Source organism: Podarcis erhardii, assembly GCF_964252035.2.
Source record: "Podarcis erhardii genome assembly, chromosome: 14".
NCBI lineage: Eukaryota > Metazoa > Chordata > Lepidosauria > Squamata > Lacertidae > Podarcis > Podarcis erhardii.
The window spans coordinates 51,806,303-51,833,327 of record NC_138503.1 but is presented as its reverse complement, the minus strand read 5'-3'; the positions used below and the strand labels follow the sequence as shown (position 1 = coordinate 51,833,327).

The 27,025-nt window shown below is 48.5% G+C and overlaps 2 protein-coding genes across 4 annotated transcripts in view; one reads left to right on the top strand and one right to left on the bottom strand.

Moving 5' to 3' along the window:
• Positions 1-21,525, bottom strand: BRAT1 (BRCA1 associated ATM activator 1). 3 transcript variants are annotated; one of them, XM_081840219.1, is made up of 14 exons: positions 21,411-21,525; positions 20,561-20,751; positions 17,500-17,654; positions 16,480-16,627; positions 14,348-14,720; positions 12,648-12,767; positions 11,437-11,528; positions 10,680-10,786; positions 10,056-10,242; positions 7,993-8,072; positions 7,560-7,662; positions 5,646-5,744; positions 3,263-3,444; positions 1-1,707 (listed from the first exon to the last, which is right to left on the bottom strand). In XM_081840219.1, the coding sequence occupies exons 2-14, from the start codon at positions 20,685-20,687 to the stop codon at positions 994-996; spliced, it is 2,487 nt and encodes an 828-aa protein (XP_081696345.1). In that variant the 5' UTR covers positions 20,688-20,751; positions 21,411-21,525; the 3' UTR covers positions 1-993. The 3 variants fall into 3 exon arrangements, with proteins under 3 accessions (XP_081696345.1, XP_081696344.1, XP_081696343.1); XM_081840218.1 differs by lacking the exon at positions 21,411-21,525 and adding an exon at positions 21,030-21,404; XM_081840217.1 differs by lacking the exon at positions 21,411-21,525 and adding an exon at positions 21,103-21,404.
• A 2,344-nt stretch (positions 21,526-23,869) lies between these two features.
• The window catches only part of IQCE (IQ motif containing E), a 37,366-nt gene continuing 34,210 nt past the window's right edge, over positions 23,870-27,025 (top strand). Inside the window, exon 1 of the mRNA XM_081840712.1 lies at positions 23,870-24,101. Coding sequence (XP_081696838.1) covers positions 24,060-24,101 — 42 coding nt within the window. The 5' untranslated portion in view covers positions 23,870-24,059. The remainder of the gene's footprint in view (positions 24,102-27,025) is intronic.

Here is a 27,025-nt window from a genome sequence, read left to right as displayed (position 1 = left end):
TTTGGGTTTTTTAAAACAAACTTTAATTGGTAATAAAACGAATCCTCCCTCGCCAACCTGTTCCCTTGCTCTGCAAAGGCAACAGCCAGCAAGTAACGAGCCTCACACTCAATTGGACCAACCTGGCTGCAATGCTTTCAAAAGGGAGGCCTGAGTTATAAAGGTACAAAGCTGCTCGGCCAAAGAAAACACTTGGAAACCCGTGTGCAATTGCGCCTTAAGTCTGAAAGGTACACACGGGGCCTCTAGACTTGAACTTGGTAGTCAAACGCTGCGTACACACAACTGTGTGCATCGAAAGGAGACGTCAGGAACTCTCACTGCGCACAAGTACAGAATCCAGTCATGTCGTTTGCAGAGCCACCCTGAAACTTCTCAGTATCTGTGCTGAACAGTTTGTTCATTAGAAACTGCAAGCTTTCGGCAGTATGGGCCCCCGAAGACTTTATTAATTGTGTGGTGCTGGTTTTAAATGCGACGCAGTTTCCTTATTTCAAGGCGGATCCACCATTATACATAGGGTTTGACTGAGTTTTGCATTTTAAACCAGGGGTGGAGAGCCAGTGGCCCCCCCAAAAAAGCTGGGCTCCCGACTATAATAAGATTCAGCCAGCATGGCCAGTGGTGAGGGATGATGGGAGTTGCAGTCCGGCAACATCTGGAAGGCCACAACATCCTCACCAGACTTGGGTGATGTTCTACAAATCAACAACGGTGCGCTTGTCATAATCTCGTCAGTCGCTCCTGGCTTGGGCATCTCTTGATTTTCTTGTGTGAATTTTAGCTCCGCTTTGATTCCCACCCCACTTCTCAGATTTGCATCAGAGCTGTCTTCCTCCAGATGAGTTTCATACTAATCCCTACATGACGGTGCCCAAACGGGCAGGAAGACGTGTGTGTTTTTTTGCAAAGTGGCCTTTTAAGTTCTTGGGGTCAGGGGAAGGTCGGCAGGGTCTAGCCCTCCCCAAGGATCAATTCCGTTTTGGAAAGCTGTCAGTAGCAATCTGCTTCATTATCTTCCGTATTCCCTGCAGCGGAGAGGATATCCTGCAAGAGAGACTGGGGGCTCTTTTCCAGGTGATCACTGCTCCTGTCTAAAGATCTCTGCAAACCCTCCAGGTCCGTCGTCTCTAAGAAAAGGATCAGGCACTCTGGATCCTGGGAAATCCTTTTAGCCGACTCTCCAACAGGAAGGATCAGTTCTTCCTTCTGTTTCTCCTCCCGCTGCTGAGATGTGCTTCCCAGTTCCAAGCTGCTCTCCTCCAGGCGACTGTCTTTGCAAATCTTGGATTTCACGGCTAAAAGGATCTCGCAGGCTTTCAGCGCCACTGGCCTGTCGCAGTCATACAGGGCTCCGAAGAGGAACTCAAAGAGCTTCACTCGGCAAAACGCCTCCAGCAATTTGAGGCGACGGGCAGCCTGGCTGGCAGGTGATGAGTCAGCGGCGTACGGGCAGTCGGAGAGCCCAAGCCGGCCAGACATTTGGCCAGCAAAAACCTTGGCCAGTTCCAAACCGCTGACCTTGACTTCCCAGTCCAAGTCTCTGTCCATGGCTTGGATCGCTCTGGAAACAAACTGCTCAGGGTCAGCCAGGACTTCCGGGTGGCCGTCCCGGAGCCAGTCAATGAAGACGCGGATCACAGCTCTGCGGGGGAAGCCTTCGGAGTCAGCGGACAGGATTTCCTGCAAGCGAGCCCCAATGCTGGCCTTGAAGAACAAGGAGAAGAGATGGGGGGGATTTGAACACTGTTTGCAAGCTATGCTAGGTGGGGGGAGAAACCCACATCGTGTTAACTCCCACAGCACCAGGGAAACATGGTGCACATTCTTCCCCTACCAAAGCAAATCCATTCTCCTCATATAAGTTAGAAGTTAGATTAGCCTCAACCAGAGCCAGGGCCTTTTCAACACTGGCTCATGAGACCAGGGCCCTGCAGGATCTGATTTCTTTCTGCAGGGCCGGTAAGACAAAGTCGTTCCGCCTCGCCTTTGGCTTGGAATCAATTTGATTCCCTTCCCCTCTTTCTTTTTTCCTTTCTCCTCCTATTTGGGGACTTTCCTGGCTTTTTTCTGGCCCATGTAGGACCAGTCTGGATAGTTAGCCTTGGTGAAGATTTGACAATTTCATCCCCCCAAAAAGTTTTTGATTTGAGTTTCCATTGAAACGAGGCTGCATTTTAATGTTTTAATATTTTAATGTTGTAATTTAATCTTGTTTTTAAGTTGTATTTCAATAAATTTGTTTTTATATCAGTTGTTAGCCACCCTGAGCCAGGTCTTGGTTGGGGAGGGCAGGGTATAAATAAAATTTATTATTATTATTATTATTATTATTATTATTATTATTATTATTATTACTACTACTACTACTACTACTACTACTACTATTACTACAGCCAAATCCATTCTCCTTATACAGCCAAAACCATCACCCCACAAGGTCTGCAGAAATAAAGAAGTATTTGCAGGGTGTGTTGAACCCTAAAGTTGTGGGGTGGGGCCCAAACAGCCCAGTGAGGACTGAGTGTGCTGAGTGGCCATTTCATGTTGGCTGATTTTTGGGGGGAAGGGGGTGAAGAGAAAACCAGAGGGAAGAGAGAATGGAGTGTTCTGGCAAAGGCCATGGAATGCTGAACAGGAGTACTGTGCCCTGCGAGGTTTCATACACCTGGTCTAGATGACCCTCGGGAGTCCCTTCTAGCTCTGAGATTCTATGATTCTAAAAGCACTTTGAACTGAGCCCAGAAACTCAAGAACTAACCATTGCAGTTGGTGTAAGATTGGTGCGATGAGCTCCAATCGCTGCACACCTATCAACCTCCTAGCAGCCAGATTTTGTTTCAATATCCTATCTATTGCTTCATAGTACAGTTGTACCTTGGAAGTCGAACAGCCTAGTTCTCAAACATTTTGGCTCCCAAACGATTGAAACCTGGAAGTGACTGTTCCGGTTTTCTAATGTTCTTTCAGAAGCCAAACGTCCAATGGGGCTTCCGATTAGCTGCAGGAACTTCCTGCAGCCAATCAGAAGCTGCGCTTTGGTTTTCGAACGTTCTGGAAGTCGGAAGGACTTCCGGGGCGGATTCCGTTCGACTTCCAAGGTACACTTGTATTTCTAGGCTGCCCTTTCAGGGGAAACCCACCCAAAGCGCCCCTCCCCAGTAAACAGAGCTGTAGTCTTCCGGTCTGAATGCGTCCCCCCCCCCCGCCTTGCGGCGTGAAAAGGCAGGGACAAAAACGTGCTCAGCAAAGAGGACTGTACCTCTTTGTTGCTGCCATTGTTCTCTGAGCCGGGCTTCTTCGTGTCAGCGCTAGCAAGCAAGGAAAACTGCCCCAAGGCTTCCACTGCACTGGCTCGCACGTAGCTCTCTGGGTCGGCCAGGAGGCCCTCTGCCAGTGGCAGCACTTCCGAAGAGAGGAGCTCTTGCCAGAACCACTCCTGTCCTGTGTAGAGATGAAAACAAAAAGGGGGGGGGATAAACAGTGCCTGATCCCATCAGCCCTCTGTCCCTACCATTAAAGCAAATGCCTGGCCCCGGACAGATCTTGCCAAGAGCACGCCGGTTTCCTGGGAAGGCTCACAGTCTCCAGACTGGCCCCCGCAGCGCACAGAGGTCATAATTTGCTGCATCTGCTGCCTGGAATCCTGAACAGGGAAGCGCTCCACACTGCAACGTTTTGTTGCAGCCGCTTCTGGTGTGCATTTAAAGTCACCAACCGGAATGGCTTTAAAACAGGGCGACAAAATCACGGAGGAATAAAGCTGTAGATGGTTTGTATGCCTCTGATTGCCAGTTGCTGCGAATCACAAGCAGGGAGAGGGTTCTTTTACTCATTACTTATGAGCTGACCGACTGAGAGAACACGATACTGGACTCAATGGGCCTTTTGCCTGGTCCAGCAGCTAGACTCCCGTGATGTTGTCATTGCAAAGCCCAAAAGCAGGGGTGGAGGCAGGTGTGCAGCCAGGAATTCTTTTTGCTGAGACATTCCTGGCAAGGAAGTGTCAGCTAACCGGGAGCTCATGGGCAGAAAAAGCCCCCAACCAGAAGCTCATGAAGTGTGAGAGCCCCCCCTTCCCCACTATCCCTCCTTCTCCACCCCCAATCAAGGCATGCATTTTATTTACTGACTCCATTTATAATTCACCCAATAAGTGAAGTTGTCTGGGTGACGTACTGGTTAAAAGAAATTCAAAACACAGCTCCACTAAAACACCCTTTCCATAGCAGCACACATAAAACGCATGAAGCCAAAAGCCTTATCTTAGCAGATAGCAACATGGCTCCTGAAATATTTTGTATAATACAGGGAGCCATGAAAACAATCTTCCCAGAGGGTTTTTTTTTTGGGGGGGGAACACCCCTCCGTTCTAAAATTGCCGTGAATGCAAGGATTAATCAAGCCTTCCAGCTGTTTTGGACTACAACTCCCATCATGCCCACTTAGCCTGGCCACCACACATGACACGAAGTGTAGAGCAGAAGAGCAGGGCTAGCCCAAAATGTCCCGGCGAGTCACAAGGAAAGGCCTAGCAGACTAGGTTGGGCCAGCAGTCCTCCTTTCCTGTCAGGGCCGTCTTTAGCATATGTGCCCAGCGCCCCCAAATTTAGTCAGTTTCGTGTGCATGGCACCGTTGAGTCTGACAAGCACTGCCGTTGTGAATGACAAGCGCTGCTGCTGGCGCGGCTTTGGTAAATGAGCGCAAAAAGTCGAAAGTCCTGTAGTGAATCAGTAGGTTATACATTTCCGTAATACCTAGGTATATACCGTATTTTTCGCTCCATAAGATGCACCTGACCACAAGACGCACCTAGTTTTTAGAGAGGGGATGCAAGAAAAAAAATTCTTTAAAGGGAGCGCTGAGCAGAGCCTGTATGCATCCCAGGCTCTGCTCAGCGCTCCATTTTACAAGCCGCATGGAGCTTTTCCGCATGGCTCGTGAAAGGGAGTGCGGCTCTTGGGGGCTTTTCCGGGAGGTGGGGGAAGGGACTGAGGGGCTAAGCCAGAAACTAGAACAGCAAGAGGGACCGCTGCACAGCGCTCCCTCTCACTGTTCTGGCTTCTGGGATAGCTGCGCGAAGCCTCCTCAGGGCAGCAGGATGAAGCTAGAAGCGCTGTGCAGCGATCCCTTTTGCTGTTCTGGCTTCTAGGATAGCTGCACAGCCTGCATTCGCTCCATAAGACGCACACACATTTCCCCTTACTTTTTAAGAGGGAAAAGGTGCGTCTTACAGAGCGAAAAATACGGTATGTGTTTTGTTTTTCTAGCTCGATCAAAATTATTTATTATTTTGTAACAGGTAGATAGTTAAGAGCTTAGGCGGCTTCAGTGGCAGGTGGATGGTGCCCCCTAGAATTCAGCGCCTGGGTGCCCCGCACCCCTTGCACACCTGGGTAAAGACGGTCCTGTTTTAGCTTTTCAAGCCCATTGAGGGTTGTGGACTCTCCTTCCTTGGAGGTTTCTAAGGAGAAGCTGAATGACCGTCTGTAACGGATGCTTTAGCTGAGATTCCCACATTGCAGCAGGTTGGACCAGAGGATGCTCAGGGTCCCTGCCACTCATTCTATGCTTCTAAGGCGGACTGCTCCTTTGTCACCCAGCTGTGCTCCCCACCTACAGGTTCGGCCTTCCCTGCACTTACCTCTCAGGCGCTTCATCGCTTGCGTGAGATGCTCCAGGGCCGAGTCACGCACTTCCCAGCTGGGGCTGTGCATGCGCTTCTGCAAGACGGGCAGCATGTCTGCTCCAAAGGGGTGGGAGACAGAGAGGGCGTCACAGACAGAACTGTTGCAGTTTATAAAACAACGTCAAGTCTGCCACACTTTACACATTGCAAGTAAAGTCCCATTGAACTTAATGGGGGGTCACTTCTTTCCTCCCCCCCCCTTTTAATTTTAATTTTTAATTTTATTTTGACAAAGTTATAATCATAAATAAATAAGAATAAAAATGTGCTCCCCGCCACCGAGACCATTCCATTGTAACTACCCAACATCCCAAAATTTCAACACCTCTTGCGATGGTTTGACCCCCTTTCCGTTTTAACAGTACAAATTCTACAAACACCCTCCGTATCTCCTCAAAAAATTTTTTCCTGCGTATTCCACATCTTACCTTAATGGCACATGTCAATTTATCATTAATAGCTATACCCCACACCTCTTTATACCATTCTTCCATTTTATATTCTGCTTGCCCCTTCCACTACCTAGCTATAATAACTTGTGCAGCTGTCAATAAATTTGTGAGCAAGCCCTTCAGAGCCTATATACCTTCCACCCCATCGTAAATTGATGATAATGCTGCCTCTGGACTTTCGGTCAGCTTTAACCCAGTGACCTGGGGGGTCACTTCTGAGTAGGACAGCCCTGTAAGTTACAACCCCATCTGCATCTGGGGGGGGAAGACAAGTGAAAATCCCCAGGCCACACTGAACTCTTTGAAGGAAGATCACAAAAGAAGGGGAACAGTGTGGCATTTTTTTACAGCAGGTTCATGCTCTGGGTTTGAGTTTCCCCACCCCTGCCATAAATAAGAATCTAGTAAGAGCCCTGCAGGATCAGGCCCGTGGCCCATCTAGTCCAGCATCCTGTTCTCATTGTGGCCATCCAGACACATGTGGGAAACCCACAAGCAGGACTTGAGTGCAAAAGCCCTTTCCCCTCCTGCAATTTCCACCGACTGGGATTCAGATGCCCCGCTGCCTTTGACTGTGCAGGCAGACCAGAGCCATCTCTCCCTCCAAGAATTTGTCTACTCTTCTCGGTCCAATATACCTGAAGAAGCGTCTCTACCCCCACAGTTCTACCCAGACACTGAGGTCCAGCGCCAAGGGCCTTCTGGCAGTTCCCTCCCTGCAAGAAGTGAGGTTACAAGGAACCAGGCAGAGGGCCTTCTCAGTGGTGGCGCCTGCCCTGTGGAATGCCCTCCCACTAGATGTCAGAGAGAACAACTACTACCAGACATCTGAAGGCAGCCCTGTTTAGGGAAGCTTTTAATGTTTGATGCATTACTGTATTTTAATATTGTGTTGAAAGCCGCCCAAAGTGGCTGGGGAAGCCCAGCCAGATGGGCGGGGTATAAATAATGAATAAATTATTATTATTATTATTATTATTATTATTATTATTATTATTATTAAAGCCACCTGGGTTGGTGACCATTGCTGCTTCCTGTGTGGGGGGGTGAGTTCTGTAGTTTAACTTCGTGCTGGACAAAGAAGTAAAGGGGATACCTCGGTTTAAGAACAGCCCTGTTTACGAACGATTCGGTTTACGAACTCTGCAAAACCGGAAGTAGTGTCCCAGTTTGTGAACTTTACCTCAGTCTAAGAACGGAATCCGAACGGTGGAAGGGCACCGGCGGTGGGAGGCCTCATTAGGGAAAGCGCGCCTCAGTTTAAGAACGGTTTTGGTTTAAGAACGGACTTCCGGAACGGATTAAGTTCGTAAACCGAGGTACCACTGTATTTTCTTTTCTCTGTCGTCAGATTCACCGGATGTCCAGTACACTGGCTGTAATGCTCCTTACGCCAGAAACAGGCTTGCAAATTTACCTCTGAGAAACTGTTTGTGCCGCTGGAAGTCGCCTACAGAGTCAGATGCTTCTGAGGTGCTTGGAAACCACTTCAGCGTCGCTTGGAATGCCTTCTTCAAAACCTGAAAGAGAGAAAAGGGGGATGCCGTGAAAGAAACCCCCCAGGATGACCAATATCCTGCTACTTTGACTCTGGCCACCCCCAAACCACTGCTTTTGCAACCAAGAACCAATGTGGTGTAGCGGTTGGAGGGTCTGGCTGCTACCTGGGAGCCCAGGGTTCAAATCCCCTGCTCAGCCGCCATGAAACCCCCTGGTTAGCCTTGGGGGGCCCAGTCGCTGCCTCTCTATCTAGCCTCCCTCACAGGGTTGCTGTAGGGATTAACCAAGGAGGGAGAGAAAAACCTTCCCCACCTCGAGCCCCTGCTTCCGACTCAAGAATCCATACTTACAGCGGGGCTGCTATCTGGACTCTTCAGGTACACAAGGAGGATGTCAAAGATTTGTTCCATGACTTCGTCAGAAACTGAAGCTAAAACACACAGAGAAGGACACCTGGGAGTTATTTTATTTACTTATTTATTTACTTTGCAATTTATACACTGCCCTTTAACCAAAGATCCCAGGGTGGTGTACAACACCAAGGAAAAAATATATAATCAGGAACTACACGGAACTCTGGAACTCACTGCGGCAGTTACAAATATGAATATGCATATCTATTTTAAAGGGAAGGGTGGTTCCAAATGGGGGGTCCTAGAATTGCCCCCCACCATAAAAAATGCAACTAATTTTGCAACCTGTTGTGTTTGTGCTACAAGCTTCAAACGTCTCAGGGGCTGCCACATGGAAGATGGAGCCAGCTTGTAGAAAAGACTCTCTCTGGAGGTGGTGGGTGTGGGAATGTTCAGGGAGGCAGGAGAAGATATATTGTTTATTAACATCCTTCCTAACTTTCACTTGCAAGATCTATAACTTAGCAGTGTTTTAACATCCCCCTTTGAACGCAGAGTGGGTAGCTGGTTGCAGGCTTGTTTAAGCTTCTCAATATAGATTCCTGGTAAGATCCCTTATTTCCCTCTTAAAAGAATAAACACACCACAATCTTGTGTTAAGTATATAAAAGTAGTTTACTCATATTCTGTTCACATTTGGATCCCAGAAGGCAGACTTAGTTACGAAGATATATACATGTGGATCTATCCCATATGGGGGGTTAATCCCAGTGACTGCAGACTGGCAGTCACTGCAGTTCAGATGATGAAAGGAAGATGGAGAAGGAGGGCTGCGTGCCTTGTGCTTTTGTTACCTGCACAGGTAAGCTCACGCCCACCTCTAGTCACATGCAAGAGGAAGTATGTCCTAGTCCAGGAGGAAACAGGAAGTTCAGACTGGCTGGACCAAACATCCCCTTGCATGTCCACTCTAGGAAAACAAGGAATGTTGTATTTGACTGCTCCTTCTTTCCTTGGAGGTTTTTAAGCAGAGGTAGGATGGTCATCTGTCAGGAAGGCTTTCGTTGAGATTCCTGCATTGCAGGGGATTGGACTAGATGACCAATGGGGACCCTTCTGACTCTACAATCCTGTGAGAAGCTGGACAGGACCATCAAAGGAACCCTCGTTCTTCCCTTGCCTCCCAGGAGGTTTCTTCCAGGGCTGCGGTCACCCTGGAATTGACAGGGAACACCGGGATAGCTAGGGAGGGGGGAGAAACCATTGACCCCCTGCTGGTGAGGCTTGCTGACCTCCCAGTAAAGCAAAAATTTGATTTTCTGCTGTTAGGCAAAGACCACAAGACAACCCAGATTGTCGCCAGATTCTGCACACAGATCTGTAGGCGCAGACCACCCCCCGATTCAATCTAGTTTGTTAAGAAAATTCCCAAATTCTGATCCATGGGCAACTCTGGGTTATTTCTCTAAGGTAGTCTACCGTTATTTTCCGCTCCATAGGGCACACCGGACCATAGGGCGCACCTAGTTTTTAGGGGGGGAAATAAATAAAGAAAAATTTATTCCCCCCTAAGCCCGAAAGAGCAAAGAAGCCAAGACTTCTTGGCTTCCTCTATAGCCACACACAACCTCTCCAGCCGGGAGAGGTTGTGCGCGGCTTCGTTTTTAGCCGCGGGGCTGGGGACTCCAGCCACCAGAACAGGCTGCTATCCGCAAGCCTTCGGAGCCCGGCGGGAACTCCTGCCATGCTCAGAGGGCTTGCGGATAGCTGCTTGAAGCCTGGAAAGCACTTACCCCTCTCGCTCTCCAGGCTTCAGCGAAAGCCTGCATTTGCTCCATACACACACTTTCCCCCTTCATTTTGGGAGGGGGAAAAGTGCGTCCTATAGAGCGAAAAATACGGTGTTTTAAATTTTTTTATGTGTTTATATGCCTATCGCACTTTTAAACTTAAAATCCATTGTTGTATATTGTTTTAAATGTTTGTTTTGCTATTGGGATGGTAGTTCCATTTGTGTTTCTCAAGCTGGCCTCTGACCGTAATAAATTCCATGTACTTACTTGCCCAGCGAGACAGAGCTCCCAGGAGGCCCAGGGCTGCCCGCTGAACTCGGAAGCAGCCGACCAGGAAGTTGCCGATCTTAGCTGCCAGAGAGGAGGCTGGAACGGCGAGGCCAACGCAGAACTGCAGAACAGTCACCACGGACTGGAGCAAAGGCTCGTGGGGAAACTCCACTGCCAGAGAGGCCTGGTGAAGAAAAGGGATAAATGCAGTCTCAGCCAATTTGCTAGAGGTGTCTTATACACAGGCTTCTGGGTATGCTGCAGCCCCACTGCACAGGGGCAAAATTTGATAAGGAAGCCAGAGTTCAGCATCTCAAGAGTTTCAGCTCGATACTGCACAAGGATGGTACATTTAAAGCCCGGGGAGCTGCATTTTTCCTCCACTCTTCAGCAGGAAAGGCTCCCAGCATGGCTTACAAATATTAATAACAAGAGAGTCCCTGCCCACTCGGCCTATAATGTGAAAGATGCAGCACAAAAGGAAAGAGAGAAGAGGAGGGAAGAGGAAAATAAGTACAGGCACCAGTTCTTAAAAGTTCTTCTAATGACCTTTTCCCTATAAAAAGCTCAGGGAGAAAGAGGAGCCAAAGGAGGTTGGGTCTTTGCTTATCTAGATCTTACCACATACTGGATTTCCTCCAGATGAGCCAGAGTCTGGCACAGGAAACTGACACACGAGGCCCTGGAGGACAGAAGAGACTCCACAGAGGCAGATTCAGGCGGCAAACCTGGAAGTGGAGAAAGGGAAGCCGGAGGACACCAAGAGAGCAAAAGGCTTCTCTGACATGGTGAGTAAAAGCCGCCTTCCCCAACCTGGTGCCCACCAGATATTCTGGACTACAACTCCTAACAGCTTCAGCTAGAGCAGCCTGGCTGGGGATGATGGGAGTTGTAGTGTAAAGCAGTTGTAGGGTACCAGGATGGCAGAGACTGGCTAAGTGTATGCAGAGGGGGAAGAAAGTTGATTTTTGTTCCAGTGCCCTCCCAAACAGAAGGGGACAGAATCCACCTGGGACATTCCAGCAAGGCCTGTTGTTCTTTGGATCTGGGCCCAGGTGAAGTATTTCAGGGCCTGTCAACTGTACTTTGCTCCCTTAACCCACCCATCCCGTTTAATGCAATATGTGCACATAAGAAACTAGGAAGAGCCTGCTGAATCAGGCCTATGGCCCCCCCAATCCTGTACCCACAGTGGCCATGCAGATGCCCCCAAGGGAAGCCCAATAGCAGGCCCCGAACACAAGCACCCTCTCCCCTCCTGTGGCGTCCAGCAGTTGGTATTCAGAAGCAATTGCTGCCTCCTACCGCGGAGGCCGAGCCGAGCCACTGTGGCTGGTAGCGCTGAGCTCTGAGGCCGCATCCTAACTCAGCAACGCACCTGGGAATTCTAAGGATGGAGAAGCGCCTCTCAAGACACAGCCCATTGGCTGCAGCAAAAGGCCCAGACCTTGCACCTGGATTGCCTGTGGGCTTGAAGGAGGAGAGGGAGCAGGTTAGATCTCTCTTGCATCCGCAGCAAGGCAGCATCTCTAGGGTCTTAATGCAGGTTAAAGCTTTAGTCCGTATATTAATGCAAATGCATGCATCAACGCAATAGTCCCGCCTTCCCCAGCCAGGTGTTTTGGGTATCGGCCCAGCTTGCAACTGCAATTTGTGAGGGGGGAGAGAGCGGGAGGGCAGGAGAGGCAGGAACAGCAAGGAACATGCAGCTCTCTCCTGTGCTTGGGGCACAATCCTTTGCCATTTTAGTCAGAAGTAAGTTCCATTGCTTTCAATGGGTCTTACTCCTCAGCAAAAGTTACACAGGGCTGCAGCCTTAGACTTCGTTGCAGCTGCGGGTGAAAGCTAGGAGGTTAAGCATGGCTTCATAGAAAAGGCCGGCTTGAGGAGGGATTCTGGTGACTGGGAGTGGCCGCCGAGACCATCATCATCATTTTTAATTTGTATACCATGTTTCTATCTTACAATACTCAAGGTGGTTTACAAGCTGAAGAAACAAAAAAATGTACCGATACATTTTATAACAATCTAATGCAATACAAAAATGTGATAATAAAACATAACGCCGGTCCTGAAAGACCTACACTGGCTCCCAGTACGTTTCCAAGCACAATTCAAAGTGCTGGTGCTGACCTTGAAAGCCCTAAATGGCCTCGGCCCAGTAGACCTGAAGGAGCATCTCCACCCCCATCGTTCAGCCCAGACACTGAGGTCCAGCTCTGAGGGCCTTCTGGCGGTTCCCTCACTGCGAGAAGCGAGGTTACAGGGAACCAGGCAGAGGGCCTTCTCGGTGGTGGCACCCACCCTGTGAAACACCCTCTTGTCAGATGTCAAGGAAATAAACAAGTGTCTGACTTTTTGAAGACATCTAAAGGCAGCCCTGTTTAGGGAAGTTTTTAATGTTTGATGTTTTATCATGTTTTTAATCTTCTGTTGGGAGCCGCCCAGAGTGGCTGGGGAAACCCAGGCAGATGGGCAGGGTATAAATAATAAATTATTATTATTATTATTTTATCTGTTAAAGGAAAACAAGGTCGAACAAAATACTTAATGGCTTGGGCTTTAATGTTGAAGGGAACAAATCCCTACCAGGCTTCCAGTTTCAGGAGTCCCAAGGCCAGAGGGCCCGACTGAGTGAGGCTCAAGGTATTCAGAGAAAGTGCCACCAGCTTCCAGAGGCTGCATTCGGGGCAGCTGAACGCAGGAGACCTACAGGAGAGAGGAAGATGCATTATGTGCGCGCATAACCTTTAGATATGTATTTGTTGTTGCCAGCAGCCTGTCTCAAGAGACCATGCCGTGTGCCTCTGGGGGTGAAATCAAACCACTGGAGAATCGCGGCGCCTGCTGTGGCTGCAGAAACCTGGAACTCATAACTTTTGCCTCCCGTGCTGTTTTTGCTGTGTTAGCAGTGTTGAAGTGACCTCCCTAGGCACTATCTTGGGCTGTGTGTCTGGAGGTCCTGGGCTGCCCAGGCAACAAGACCCGTCCCCCTGGCCAAGCCTTGCTGATGAGGTCCAAAGAAAAGCAGAGCAAGACGTTTGGCACCAGCTGGGCTGCAGGAGTTGCAGGAAGGAGGAGTACAAGGCGCCATCCAACAGTCTTAGGGACGCCACTCCTGATTTGTATAGGGTTTACTCCTCAGCCTTTTTTTCTGCTAAAGGTATCCCACAAGGGAATGGAGATTTAGAATCTGAGTTTTCTTTCTCCTAGATGGGTGGCCTTCCTGGGGGCGGGTGGGGCAGGTGGAGTTGTGGCAAATGAAGGCCTCTCCCCAAGCCACCCTACTTCATAACTTTGTTGCTCCAGAGCATTTTTGCCTGGCTGGGTGGGATGTGTCCCTGACCTCTGATGATGCCTCTTGCTTGCTTGGATGCAGGATAGAGAGCCATGTGTGAGTGTGTCCAGAAACTGGCCTACTCTATAAAGGTAAAATTGACACCTGCTGCCCCGCCCACTTTTGCCTCTGGCCCCACCCACCACTAACTTGTTGGTCCCAGAAGGTTGCCCCAAAGGGATGGGAAAGGTTCTCTGAAGGAATGACCACCAGGTGTGGAGCACACTTCCACCCACAGACAAGCCACAACTGTCTGAACATCATGCCCTCTATCTAACCTTTGGCTTTCTCAGTGGTCTGCTGTGCCCTGTCTGTGACCTTTGTCTCCTTCGTTATACATTGTTCAAGGGGAAAATGAAACAGTGGAAACAGGTGCGAAAATAACTTTGTATCCCCCCCACGATCGCGTGATTGGAAGACGTGTAAAGGACACAGTCCAAAATGTATCTGACTGGTTTTGCATATTGTGCTAATAAAAAGAGCCTCAGCAGAGCTAGCTGGCTGCTTGCCTGTGCATAGCTCACCTGCATTACCAACTCCCGCCTCATGCCTTCACTTCAGTTCTCCACAATAGGTTCCCACCAAGTAGCATAATCTCCCCGGGGTTTCTGGTCAGTGGTCTGGAAATGTTGGAGACTCAACTCAGGAGCTTCTTTTGGCAATGAAGCTGCTGGACCACAGGTCTTCCGCTTCCCCAATGGCTCCCAATTCTATTCCAAGCATAGCTCAAACTAATGGTTTTAACCTTGGAAGACCTCTTTGATATAGATCAAGGTTGGGGAACTGGTGGCTCTCCAGCCATGGCTGGATTACAACTCCTATCCTCCCTGACCATTGGCCATTCTGCCTGGGGGCTGATGGAAGATGGAGTCCATCAATCTCTGGAGAACCACAGAGTTCTCCATCCTTCGCCTCCCCTCACATTAATGAATGCCACTGTGCAGGCACCTACCTTGCCATGCTGAGGAACAGATCCACCAGCTGGTGCCCAACTTGGAGCAGCTCCTCTGTCAGGAGGGACTCCACTGTTCCCGCGATCCGCGACCAGAGCAGTTCAGTCCAGGCGTCCTGGTTGTGCTCAAACAACGTTGTCAGCAGCTGCAAGGAATGCTTGGCCCGGGAGGCTGAGTGGGATTTGAGGGACTCTTCGACGCGAGCAACTATCATTCGAGTGCAAGCCGGCCAATCGCAGTCCATTGAGCTGAGGAGGCGAGACGGTTCGGACTGAACGGAGAAGATGAGCACGCGAGCGAGAAGGCGGTTGGCTCCTGAAGCAACAAACAGGCTTGGGTCTCCTTGGAGAGCGAAAATCACATCTAGGGAACCTGGTGTTGAGGGAGACAGAGAGAGGAAGATGCAGAATAATTTTGTAATGAGGTCCATGAGCACTGGGCTAGGACTAGAGGGCAGGGTTCAAATCCCACACTCAGCCATGAAGCTCACTGGGTGAATTTGGGTGAGTCACTCTCAGCCCAGCCTACCTCACAAGGTTGTTGTAAGGATGAAACAGGGAGGAAGATAACCATGTACACCACCTTGAGCTCCTTGAGAGGAAAGGTGGGATATCAATGTCATAAACAAAACAAAAAACTCCCGTCCAGCGTTTTCATCTGGGTGATGCTTCCCTTGTGCGTGTGGGTGCTGCTGTTTTGGCTACATAAGCAACAGGACTCGCAGCACAAACATCGGAAAGGGAGAAAGCGAAAAGGGGCAGCTTCCTTCTGTTCAGCAGCGTTTCTCTAATCGATAGTGAGCTCCATAGCCCAACAATGGCCCTACTAGCCATAAGGGGCAGCAGACATCACAAAATAATAATAATAATAATAATAATAATAATAATAATAATAATAATAATTTTATTTATACCCCTCCCTCCCCAGCCAAGACCGGGCTCAGGGTGGCTAGCACCAGGTAAAAACAATTGATTAAAATACGACTTAAGAACAAGATTAAAATACAACATTAAAATGCAGCCTCATTTCAGTAGAAACTCAAATCAGAAACTTTTTGGGGATGAAAACGTCAAATCTTCACCAAGGCCAACTATTCAGACTGGTCCTACGTGGGCTAGAAAAAAGCCAGGGAAGTCCCCAAATAGGAGTTCCATCACAGAAGGAGAAAGGAAAAAGGAAAGAGGGGAAGAGGATCAAATTGACTCCAAGCCAAAGGCCAGGCGGAACAACTCTGTCTTATAGGCCCTGTGGAAAGAAATCAGATCCCGCAGAGCCCTGGTCTCATGAGACAGAGCGTTCCACAAGGCTGGAGCCAGAGTTGAAAAGGCCCTGGCTCTGGTTGAGGCTAATCTGACTTCCTTAGGGCCCAGGACCTCTAGGGTGTTGCTATTTATGGACCTTAAGGTCCATGAGGCATACCGGGAGAGGCGGTCCCGTAAGTACGAAAAAGCAGGCCGACCCAGAAAACAAACAGCCCAAGGAAGGCTGGGGAGATCAGAGTGCTGCAGCGTGAGGCCCAAGACAAAGGTCCATTTCTTTCTTGTTGTTATAAGCCAGACATCTGCTCTGGAATTACGAGAGTGATGGTTTACATGTCAGAGCCATCAAGACACATGATGCTTCACAAAAGACAAGGCCTTGCCCCAAGGAGCTTACAAACCAACAGAGGAGAAACAACAGAGGAAGGGGAGCCCAGGCAGCAGGGGGAGACGGAGTGGGAGAAAGCCTGTGGCCCTCCAGATGTGGTTGGACTACAACTCCCAGCAGCCCCGGTGAGGGTGAGCAATCACCGCGGATGATGGGAATTGTAGTCCTACAGCATCTGGCTCCCCAACCCTGCAGGTTTGGGAGCTAAAATGTTCTCAACAGGATTCAAAAGGCAGGTTAGCCATGGGTTTTCAGTTTTAGGAAGCCCCACTGCCTTCCTTTAGGCGGACGGCCACGATTCACCAGCAGATCACCTCTCCAGTAAGACAGAGAGAGACTTCTTCCAAAACCCTGGACAGATGTTGCTAGGCAGTGTGGAGAATACTAAGTTGGATGGACCAATGGCCTGACACAGATGCCTCTCGTGCCTCAGAGGCAGGCCCAGGTCCGTTGTATAAATTCTGGCAGAAGAAGCAGCGCTTACCAGAGTTGCACAAGAACTGGAAGGCGCTGTAGTGTTGCAGCATGCTGTAAACGCCCTGCACCCAGCCGCTCCGGATGGACATGTCCTCCCACAATGCACTGCTCAGAGGCCCCGCTTCCCCAAAGGCACCAAACACAACTTCTCCCTGCTGAAGGGAGAACAGAAGAAAGCGGGAGATTCTCACGGTCGCTGACCTATGACTAACGCCCATTTCTGCCTGGGGGGGAATCCTGAAACACATGCAACCTAGCGCTGCTCTTTTGTGCTTTTTAAAGGTAAAGGGACCCCTGACCATTAGGTCCAGTCACGGATGACTCTGGGGTTGCGGCGTTCATCTCGCTTTACTGGCCGAGGGAGCCGACGTTTGTCCGCAGACAGTTTTTCCAGGTCATGTGGCCAGCATGACTGAGCCGCTTCTGGCGAAACCAGAGCAGTGCACGGAAATGCTGTTTGCCTTCCCGCCGGAGCGGTACCTATTTATCTACTTGCACTTTGAGGTGCTTTTGAACTGCTAGGTTGGCAGGAGCTGGGACTGAACAATGGGAGCTCACCCCGTCGCAGGGATTCGAACAGCCAACCTTCTGATCAGCAAGCCCTAGGCTCTGTGGTTTAACCTACAGCGCCACCCTCCCTTGTGCTTTTTTGGTGGTTATATTTTAAGGGTTGGACCAATGAGTCCGAAACCCTCAGTGAGTTAGGGGCTTCCTCTGCATGTAAAGACAAGCTCTGGTGGATGGAGCGGGCAAGACCAAGAGTGGGTCCAACGGTCAAGAAGGCAGTTTCTGCAGGTGCTGTAGAAGGAAGCGAGGGGCAGATGGGGCTCGTCCACCTGGGAAGGGAGCCCATTTAGGGGAAGGAAAACTCAGGTCCGAACCCCCCACTGCCTTGCGGGGTATCTTCTGGGGAAGAAAAGGAGCAAGCCCTACATAAATCTGGACTTCCTAAGATGGCTGGGTGGTGCCTTGTATGCCTCCTTCCAGCAACTCCTGCAGCCAAGCTGGTGCTCAAGACTTTACTGACCTGCAGGTGTTGGAAACTACTTTCAGAGGCAGCAAATATCCCAGTGAGCCTCAGGACGAAGGAAAGGATGGTGGGATTTGGCTCCTCTTGTCTGAGCACAGCCAAGACCAGCTCTTTCAAACACGGGTTTTCCTCCAACAGCAGCAGGCTGGATCCTGGGAGGGGGAAAAGAGGGGCCAGCAGGGAATGACCAGATGTTTAATTAGAAGACAAAACTTATGTAGGGCAAAGCCTCTGCGGTCTACTCAGAATTAAGTCCTGGTGATGCAATAGGAAGCTGCCTTGCTTAGTCTTCTCCACACTGACTCTCCGTATTTTAAGGCAGGCGATTTCCTCAGCCCTCCCTGGAATCACAGTCTCAACCTATTAAGAAATTTTGAATGCCCCAGCCCTCCACACCTTATACCCTCAGGAAGTGCTTCCTAACATTTAAAGCAAAATCTCCTTTCTTGCTATTTGAACCAGCTGCTTTGAGTTCTCTGGAGCTGCAAATTTGCTCCATCAACTACAACAGGCTTCCCCAACCTGGTGCCCTCACTACATTTTATACGACAACCCCTATCATCCCTGATAGTTGACTAAGCTGGCTGGAAACTGATGGGAGTTGGAGTTCAACAACATCGTGGGCGGGTGGGCAGATTGCACCAGGCAGGGGAACACTGGTTTCACTTTCTGTCTCACCAGAGTGGTGCATGCTCTAGTTTTCTCCCGCTTGGACTACTGCAATGCGCTCTATGTGGGACTACCATTGAAGGTGACTCAGAAACTGCAATTAATCCAAAATGTGGCAGCTAGACTGGTGACTGATAGTGGCTGCTGAGACCATATAACATTGGCTCCCAGTACGTTTCCAAGCACAATTCAAAGTGTTGGTGCTGACCTTTAAAGCCCTAAACAGCCTCGGTCCTGTATACCTGATGGAGCATCTCCACCCACATCATCCAGCCCGGACACTGAGATCCAGCTCCAAGGGCCTTCTGGCAGTTCCCTCCCTGTGAGAAGTGATGTTACAGGGAACCAGGCAGAGGGCCTTCTCAGTAGTGGCGCCTGCCCTGTGGAACACCCTCCCAGCAGATGTCAAGGCAATAAACCACTATTTTACTTTTAAAAGACAACTGAAGGCAGCCCTGTTTAGGGAAAGTTTTAATGTCTGATGCTGTATTGTTTTTAATATTCAGTTGGAAGCCTCTCAGAGTGGCTGGGGAAACCCAGCCAGATGGGTGGAGTATAAATAAATTATTATTATTATTATTATTTGGCTATCACCTCTTTATGATCTCTTTTCTAGGTTAGATATTTATAAGTGTTGAATTAGGACCAGTGTTCAAACCCCCACTCAGCCATGAATTTCACTGGATGACCTGCCTCTCAGCCTAACCTTCCTCACAGGGTTCCTCACAGGGTTGTTGTGGGGCTTAAATGAAGGGGGGGGGGGAGAGAAAACCATGCATGCCACCTTGAGCTCCTTAGAGAAAAAGGTAGGATATAAATGCAATAATTAAACCATTTCTATACCACTTAACACCAAAATCACAAGCCCCAGAAACAGATCCTGTGGCCGCTCACATGTTCTTGGCCTTCAGCCTCCATCAGCCGCAGTGCAGATAATGAATAGTAGAACTGCAGAAGAATTGGAAGTGAAACACGTGAAGGTAATAGCAGGTACCCAATTTGCGTTATAAGGATCAGGCAGACGCAGCAATGGAGAAGAAGAAGGTGAAGTTTATTGCCAGGCAATAAGGACCCAGTTTGGAATCTCTTCCAAAAGGAACTGGGACCCCGATTGACAGAAATCCAGAGGTCTTTATACCTGAGCCAATCACAGCAAATCATTGATCATGAGACAACCGTGAGACAGACACGATATCGCCAGCGAAAATTAGCCAATTAGCAAGCTCCTTGCCATGCTTCCAGCTCCTGATCAAGCACTGAGTTCTAGTTCTGCTTTCCGTTGCTTGCAGTGACGCTCTGTCTAACCTCTCCCCTAGTTATGACAGGACAGGGAGTTTTGGAGTTTTTGTGGTTTGCTCTTCCTGTTCCGTGGATTAATTTAGCCTGTATCTGAGGGGATTTTGTACCAGAATCTCTGATTCATGTCTTCCCCTTGTCCAGGGTACACTGATGTTTATAGGGGAAAGGTCGGCTTCCAATTTTGCTGTTTCTTTTTTTAAAAAAATAATAATATTCATTAAGGGTTTAAGGATTACAAAAAGAAAAAGAGGAAAAAACAAAGTTTAACAAAACAAAACAATACATTACAATAAAAAGCAAGAAAGGGGAAAAAAACCCACAACAAGTATTTGCATAACTTATCTTTCATTTACTTGTTTCATTGACCTCCTCACACCTCCCTTTTTTGTATTCTAGTTCGGTTAGCTATTTCAGCATATCCTTTCCATCTTTCTCAGTTTTTGCCCAATAATTTGTCTTGACACAATCTAACCTTTCTTTTCCCCCTTTGGCTGATTAACAACCTATTTTTACTTAATCCTTTATAACATTTCTGCTAAGGCCATATAACTTCATTCCAACATCCTTCTAACATTCATTCATTTTACAATGTTTCTGTAAATAGCCTTTAAATTTCTTCCAATCTTCTTCCACCGACTCTTCTCCCTGGTCTCCAATTTCGCTGTTTCAAGCAGTTTGCAGTTAGCTAAGGCACAGCTTCCCTTTGATTCAAGCTTACCCGGCAGGGGAGACACCTTGATCTTGATTCAAAATGGATTATAAAAATACTGTAAGCCCTGATTATGTGTGAGCATATATGAATATATTGATTTCTGATAACTGATTATATGAATAGCATAAGGGTAGCCCTTCTTCCTTGCCTCAGAAGGGAACCCAATGGTTTTCTTGTCCAACCCCTGCAATGCAGGAATCACAGCTAAAAAACCCCTGATAGATGGTCACCCATCCTCTGTTTAAAAACTTCTAAGGGAGGACAGTCCACCACCTTCCAAGCTGATGGGATATGGAGGGCCACATGGTCTCAAGGCCCCTTGTTTAGTTTTTTTTCAAGAGGTGGGTTCCTTTCCATACATCTAACCGTGGAACTTACCAGTGTTAATCAGCATCTTAAACCAATCCAGCAACTTTTCCAAACAAGTGTCATCTGAAAGGGGGTGCCTTGGATCTGCCAGAATCGTACATACTGAAGGCAAAAGTTGAGAGCACTTTCTATCCATGGCGAGTCTCGGTTTTTCCGTTCTGTTTTTTTCCTCAAGAAAGAGTGTAAGAACAAGGCAGAACCTACAACGCAGGAAAAACATGTTGTTTTTGAAGAGGAAACTAAACCGGAACATGGGATCTTGCATTTAAATCTAACGGCCCAACTGTACTCAAATGACAGCAAAGTGACCTGGTTTCACCCACTCTCACTTAGGATGGGACCCAAAGCTACTGTTTTGAGGGCTATGGAGGAGGACTTGACCAAAACTGGGGAGCATCAGGGGGTGGGACACACGGGTTCCATTAAGTCTCCCTCCTTTCCTGCTCCGTGATCAAAGCATTGCAGCTCAGTGCTGAACCTGCTTACTCGGAAGTAAGGCAGCAGCAGCAACGAGTTCAGCTTGAGTTTATTATCAAGTACAGTAAGTGCACCTCTCGGGGTCCCCTAGGAATGCAGCTCTCCGCACGCACAGCTCGGCCGGCGCGATCAGCGTTTACTCAGAAGTAAGTGCCACCGACTTCCACAGAACTAGCCTCCCCAACAGTTTGTGCGCCTATCACTTCTGCTTTAATTGGGAATAAGCCACAGGAATCTCTGGAGAGTTTAGCAAGCAAGCACGCAAACGCCGCGATCCTGGAGAGGAACCCCGCTGAACAAAACGGGACTTGCTCTCCGAGCAAACGTGGCTTGGATCGGGTTGCAATAAAATCCCCGCGCGCTGCTATCGCAAAGACCTTACCTGCCCCGTTTCCCTTCCAAGCGCTACTGGGCATGCTCAGTTCATCTCCGGCAGTGAGCATGCTCAGTAGCGCAAGCGAAGTCCTGCCTTGCCAGCACTTGGCATGAGTTTCTCCAGGCTCGCTAGCCAAAGCATCTGTGGAGGGCAAGGAGAGCCTTTCTCCGAGGCGGGACTGCAGGGCTTGGGTTGCACCAGAGGGATCTGCCGGAGTCGGGTCAGAGAGGTTTATAAAGAGAGAATTTCCACAACCTCCAGATGTTTTGGACTACGTCTCCCATCAGCCCCTGCGACTATGCCCATAATGCCTGTGGTAGCTTGCTGGGGCTGATGGGAGTCGTAGTCCAAAACGTCTGGAGGGAACCAAGTTGTGGAAGACAAGATGGCCAAACTTGGCTCGCCAGCTGTGTTGGGACTACAACTCCCATCATCCCTAGCTAACAGGACTAGTGGTCAGGGATGATGGGAATTGTAGTCCCAAAAATAGCTGGAGAGCCAAGTTTGGCCATCACTGACTATAAGCTAAACAAGCTATAGCTTAGGGCCCCACTCTCTTGGCGGCCCCCCAAAAAATTACAGGGGAAAAACCTGGGTGTACATTTCCAAAATATAAGATAAAAAACAAATAAAATAAAACCTACATACAGCAAAAGTGTTTTGTGTTGTGTAGGCCAGTGGCGTAGCGTGGGGCAAGTAATTGCGCCCCCTAACCCTAACCCCCAGATGTTGCGCCCGGTGCGGCCGGCCCCCCCTGCACCCCCCACGCTACGCCACTGGTGTAGGCTCCTTTCTGTTATGTGCAAATGGCTTTAGATACCTATGAGGTCCATAGTCAAAACAACAAATTCCTTCCAGTAGCACCTTAAAGACCAACTAAGTCAGTTCTTGGTATGAGCTTTCGTGTGCATGCACACTTCTTCAGATACACAGTGTGCATGCACACGAAAGCTCATACCAAGAACTGACTTAGTTGGTCTTTAAGGTGCTACTGGAAGGAATTTTTTTATTTTGTTTTGACTATGGCAGACCAACACGGCTACCTATCTGTATGAGGTCCATAAATTACCATATAGCATCTATTCAACACAAAAAACAGAGACAATTTGTTGTTGACAATGGACAGCTGGACATATAAAGGGCCCCATTACCTTCAGTAGCTGAGGGCCTCATCAAACCTAAATCCGGCCCTGATTACATGCACATGACTCCAGCTACCAAAGCTGAGGCTGTTGAACAGATTCTTGGGTATTGTTTGGGGGGGGGGGGTTTGATATTACTGTTGCATCTTTAGTTTTAGATCTTAGGATTGACCTGGAAATTGTTTCCATTTGGTTGTGTCCTTTTTGATGTGTTTGATTGATTGAAGCTGTCCCAGAAACTCCAGCGGGTGCAGAATGCTGCAGCGAGGCTCCTCACGGGGTCTCTGCCATGGGAGCATATTCACCCAGTGCTTTTCAAGCTGCACTGGCTCCCGGTGGAGTACAGGGTCAGATTTAAGGTGCTGCTTTTGACCTTTAAAGCCCTTCACGGCCTGGGACCCTCGTACCTACGGGACCGCCTCTCCTGGTATGCCCCACGGAGAGCCTCAAGGTCCATAAATAACAACACCCTAGTGGTCCTGGGCCCTAAGGAAGTTAGATTGGCTTCAACCAGAGCCAGGGCCTTTTCAGCACTGGCTCCGGCTTGGTGGAACGCTCTGCCTCATGAGACCAGGGCTCTGCAGGATCTGATTTCTTTCTGCAGGGCCTGTAAGACAGAGTTGTTCCGCCTGGCCTTTGGCTTGGAGCCAATTTGATTCCCTCCCTCCCTCCCTCCCTCTCTCTCTCTCTCTCTCTTTTTTTCTTTTCCTTCTCCTCCTGCGATGAGGCTACATTTTAATATTTTAATGTTCCATTATTTTAATGTTGTATTTTATTTTTGTTTTTAAGTTTGTAATCATTCTTCTTGTTTTTATTATTGCTTGTAAGCCGCTCTGAGCCCGGCCTTGGCTGGGGAGGGCGGGGTATAAATAAAAAATTATTATTATTATTATTATTGTTGTTGTTGTTTATAGCTTCTGTTACATTTGTAATTCTGTAAATCTTGTCATGTTGTAAGCCGCCTTGAGCATAGTTTCAACTACAAATAAAATGATGATGATTTATTTATTTTTGTGAGCCGCCTTAGGGGCGGGGCTTCTTTGGCCGAAAGGCGGCACACATACAAATAAAAGGAGAGCACATTAAGCGGAGGGGGGGGGGAATTTAAACACTTAGGATCGGGACAGCGGGCAGCCGCGCGGCCAGATCCTGTGCACATTCTCTCTTCCCGTCTCCCCATTGCCCTGCACGCCCAAGCCAAGAGTAGCAGAAACCGCGGGTCATCCTCTCCCCTTCGCTCGCTTCTGCGCCTGCGCGCCTCTCACCCAACAGCAAGCGCGTCACTTCGGGCAACCTCTCGTTCGGCCCGCGCCTTTGATTGTCAACTCCGGCGGCGGAGCCTCCCGGCCCGAGCTCGCCCCGCCCCCCCCATCCGGGTCCTGGTTGCCGCGGCAGGTTGCCATGGCGCCGGAAACCCGGAAGTGGCGAGGAGAGGCCGCCGGAGTCGGAGAAAGGGCCGCTGCCGCCTGGGGTGAAATGGTGGTTTCGCTGGCCCGGCCGGCGCTTCCCCGCTATGTCTCAGAGCCCCGACGAGGCCGCCGCGGAGCGGGAGCTGGTGAGGGGCGAGGAAGCGGGAAAGCTCTCCCGGCAGGCGGGCAGGCCGGCCGGCCTTGGGGGGAAGGGGAGCCCCTCTCCTCTCTCTCTCTCTCCCGGCTGAGGGGAGGGGAGGCCTGGTGGGGGTCGAGGAAGGGGGCAGCTGCGGCCCAGCCAGGCCTTATGGCGAGGGAGGGGAGGCAACATCTCCCTCTCCCCCCCGCCCCCCCATTGAGCTCAGAGGGGCTTCCTCTGGAGCAGCAGGCGGGTCAAGGGTTGCCCCATCCCTGCTTGGCTTCCCTCAGCTGCCCCAGTGCCGTAGAATCATAGAGTTGGAAGAGACCCCAAGGGCCATCGAGTCTTCACGTATAAGCTAAACAAGCTATAGCTTAGGGCCCCACTCTCTTGGCGGCCCCCCAAAAAATTTAAAGGAAAAAACAACAACAACTGGATGTACATTTCCAAAATTGTATTTCAGTTCTACAATTACTTTGATAAAATAGTCAAAACAAAATAAAAAAAAATTCCTTCCAGTAGCACCTTAAAGACCAACTAAGTTAGTTCTTGGTATGAGCTTTCGTGTGCGTGCACACTTCTTCAGATACATATATACATACATATACATTCTTCAGATACATATATACATACATATACATTCTTCAGATACATATATGCATACATATACATTCTTCAGATACATATATACATACATATACATGTATCTGAAGAAGTGTGCATGCACACGAAAGCTCATACCAAGAACTAACTTAGTTGGTCTTTAAGGTGCTACTGGAAGGATTTTTTTTATTTTGTTTTGACTATGGCAGACCAACACGGCTACCTATCTGTAACTGGATTTGATAAAATAGATATTTTGTTACGTGCAAATGGCTTTAGATACCTATTAGGTCCATAAATTACCATATAGCATCTATTCAGCACAAAAAACAGTGACAATTTGTTGTTGACAAAGGACAGCTGGACATAGAAAGGGGCCCGTTACCTTCAGTAGCTGAGGGCCTCATCAAACCTCAATCCGGCCCTGAGCTGCCCCCTTTGCTGTGACAAAAGACAGGACAGGGTGGTGGGTGGACAATTTTTTTGGGAGGGGGGGGGTTCGCAAAGTGACTTCAAAGCAACCTGTTGCAATCTATTGCAGCCTCACAGGATGGCTCCTCTGGAATTTATCACACACAAACGCATGGATTTGTAAATCCGCCTGTGCTTTGCAACCCAGAGCTTAAATAAGACAGCCTTTCACACCCCCTTTCCAACACGTGCATTTGGAGAAGGTCTCTAATATGGCAGAGAGAGAGAGAGAGAGAGAGAGAGAGAGAGAGAAGACCTGAAATACAGGGCAAAACTGTATCAGTACAGGACATAGCATTTTACATTGAAATAAACAGGACAATCCTGTATTATACAGGACAGGTGGCAACCATAGCCTGTTGCTGCTGCTTCCTCCTCCTCCTCCTCATCTCTGTCTCCCACCCACCTGCGCTGGCAGACCTAAGAAATAAATGAATCCAGCCTTCAAAACTGATATGCACCGTTCATAAAGGCTAAGGTCACATTCACACTGGACATGTAAAGTCCACGATGCTACTTTAAACAGTTGTGGCTTTCTCATTGAGAATTCTGGGAGCTGTAGTTTGTTAGGGATGCAAAGAGTGAGGAGGAGCCCCCCTGCTCCCCTCCTACAACTACAGTTCCCAGAGTGGTAACTTTAGCAGTCTCTCTCCTTCACAGCGAACTCTGGCTATTGTAACTGTAGAAAGGAAAACAGGGGGATATCCCAAAAACTCTGCACCCTTAACAGACTACAGCCCCCGGGATTTTGTGGGGGAAGCTTCACAAGAACGTACAAGTAAACATTGACCTTCATGAAACTGGAGCTTTTTAGCTGAGAAAAAATATGGAGTGGGGGGGCCAATGTGTTTATGGAGGACATGGGCAAAGACAAATCTTTCTGCTTCCCTTTTAATAACCCATCGCGGTCACCCAGTACAGTAGGTGATGCAATATTAATTTGTGGGCCTTACTACTACAAGGTCCGGTGGTGGCTTAAAGGTTTATGCAAATTTGGAGAAGCTTTTCTACAACTAGATGGAACTTTTGTGTTCAGAATTGCTTCCAACGGCAACCAGTCACAAGCTGGATTGGAAAGTCATGCCCGTATTCTGTTGTTTGTCCTCAGTATACATAAAGCAGGTTTTTTTCCACTGCAATGATCTATAGCTATTGACAGACCGATCTTCGATGACAAATACCTTTTTGTGCCTGCCAGTGATCCCAGGATCACACAAAGGCACCAATTCTCTGCCCCTTCTATCCTCCTGATGTCTTGAATTTAGTCTTTTCCACAGTGCTCATCGAGTTTATTTCTATTTATTGCCCTTATATCCCATGTTTTTCTCCAAGGAGCCCAAGGTGGTGTGCATGGTTCTGCCCCTCCTCATTTAATCCCCACAGTGACTCTGTGAGTTAAGTTTTTTTATATATATAAATGATATTTTATTAAGTTTTAACAAGAAAAAAGTTATAGATAAAAAAACACAAGAAAAATACAAAAACACAAAAATACAAACGTTTAATATAGAAAAAAAATCCCTCTTTTTAATTTCTCACCGTTCGTTAACTTATTTTCCTGACTTCCTCACACCTCCCTTTTTTGTATTCCATTTAAAAATTGGTTCAGCAAATTCATATCCTGTTGGTTTATCCTTAATTATTTTTCCTCACATATTATAGCTTCAAATTTTCATCTAATATCAATCCATTCTTGCATATTCTTATTTTACCTTATTACTAGAACCCCTTCATTTCATTTCAATGTCATCAACATTCAAAAATTTTACAGGGTTTCTGTAAATAGATTTTAAATTTCTTCCAATCTTCTTCCACCAACTCTTCTCCCTGGTCTCGGATTCTGCCTGTCATTTCCGC

What these genes read in the sequence shown, in the direction of transcription:
- BRAT1 (XM_081840219.1), bottom strand. Translation starts at nt 20,687, where the DNA reads ATGGATAGAAAGTGCTCTCAACTTTTGCCTTCAGTATGTACGATTCTG. An exon ending in GTAGTTTCCAACACCTGCAG is followed by an intron (nt 16,628 to 17,499) that starts GTCAGTAAAGTC and finishes TTCTCCCTTCAG; the next exon opens with CAGGGAGAAGTTGTGTTTGG. An exon ending in AGCTCTGTCTCGCTGGGCAA is followed by an intron (nt 8,073 to 10,055) that starts GTAAGTACATGG and finishes TGTGTGTTTTAG; the next exon opens with CTTCAGTTTCTGACGAAGTC.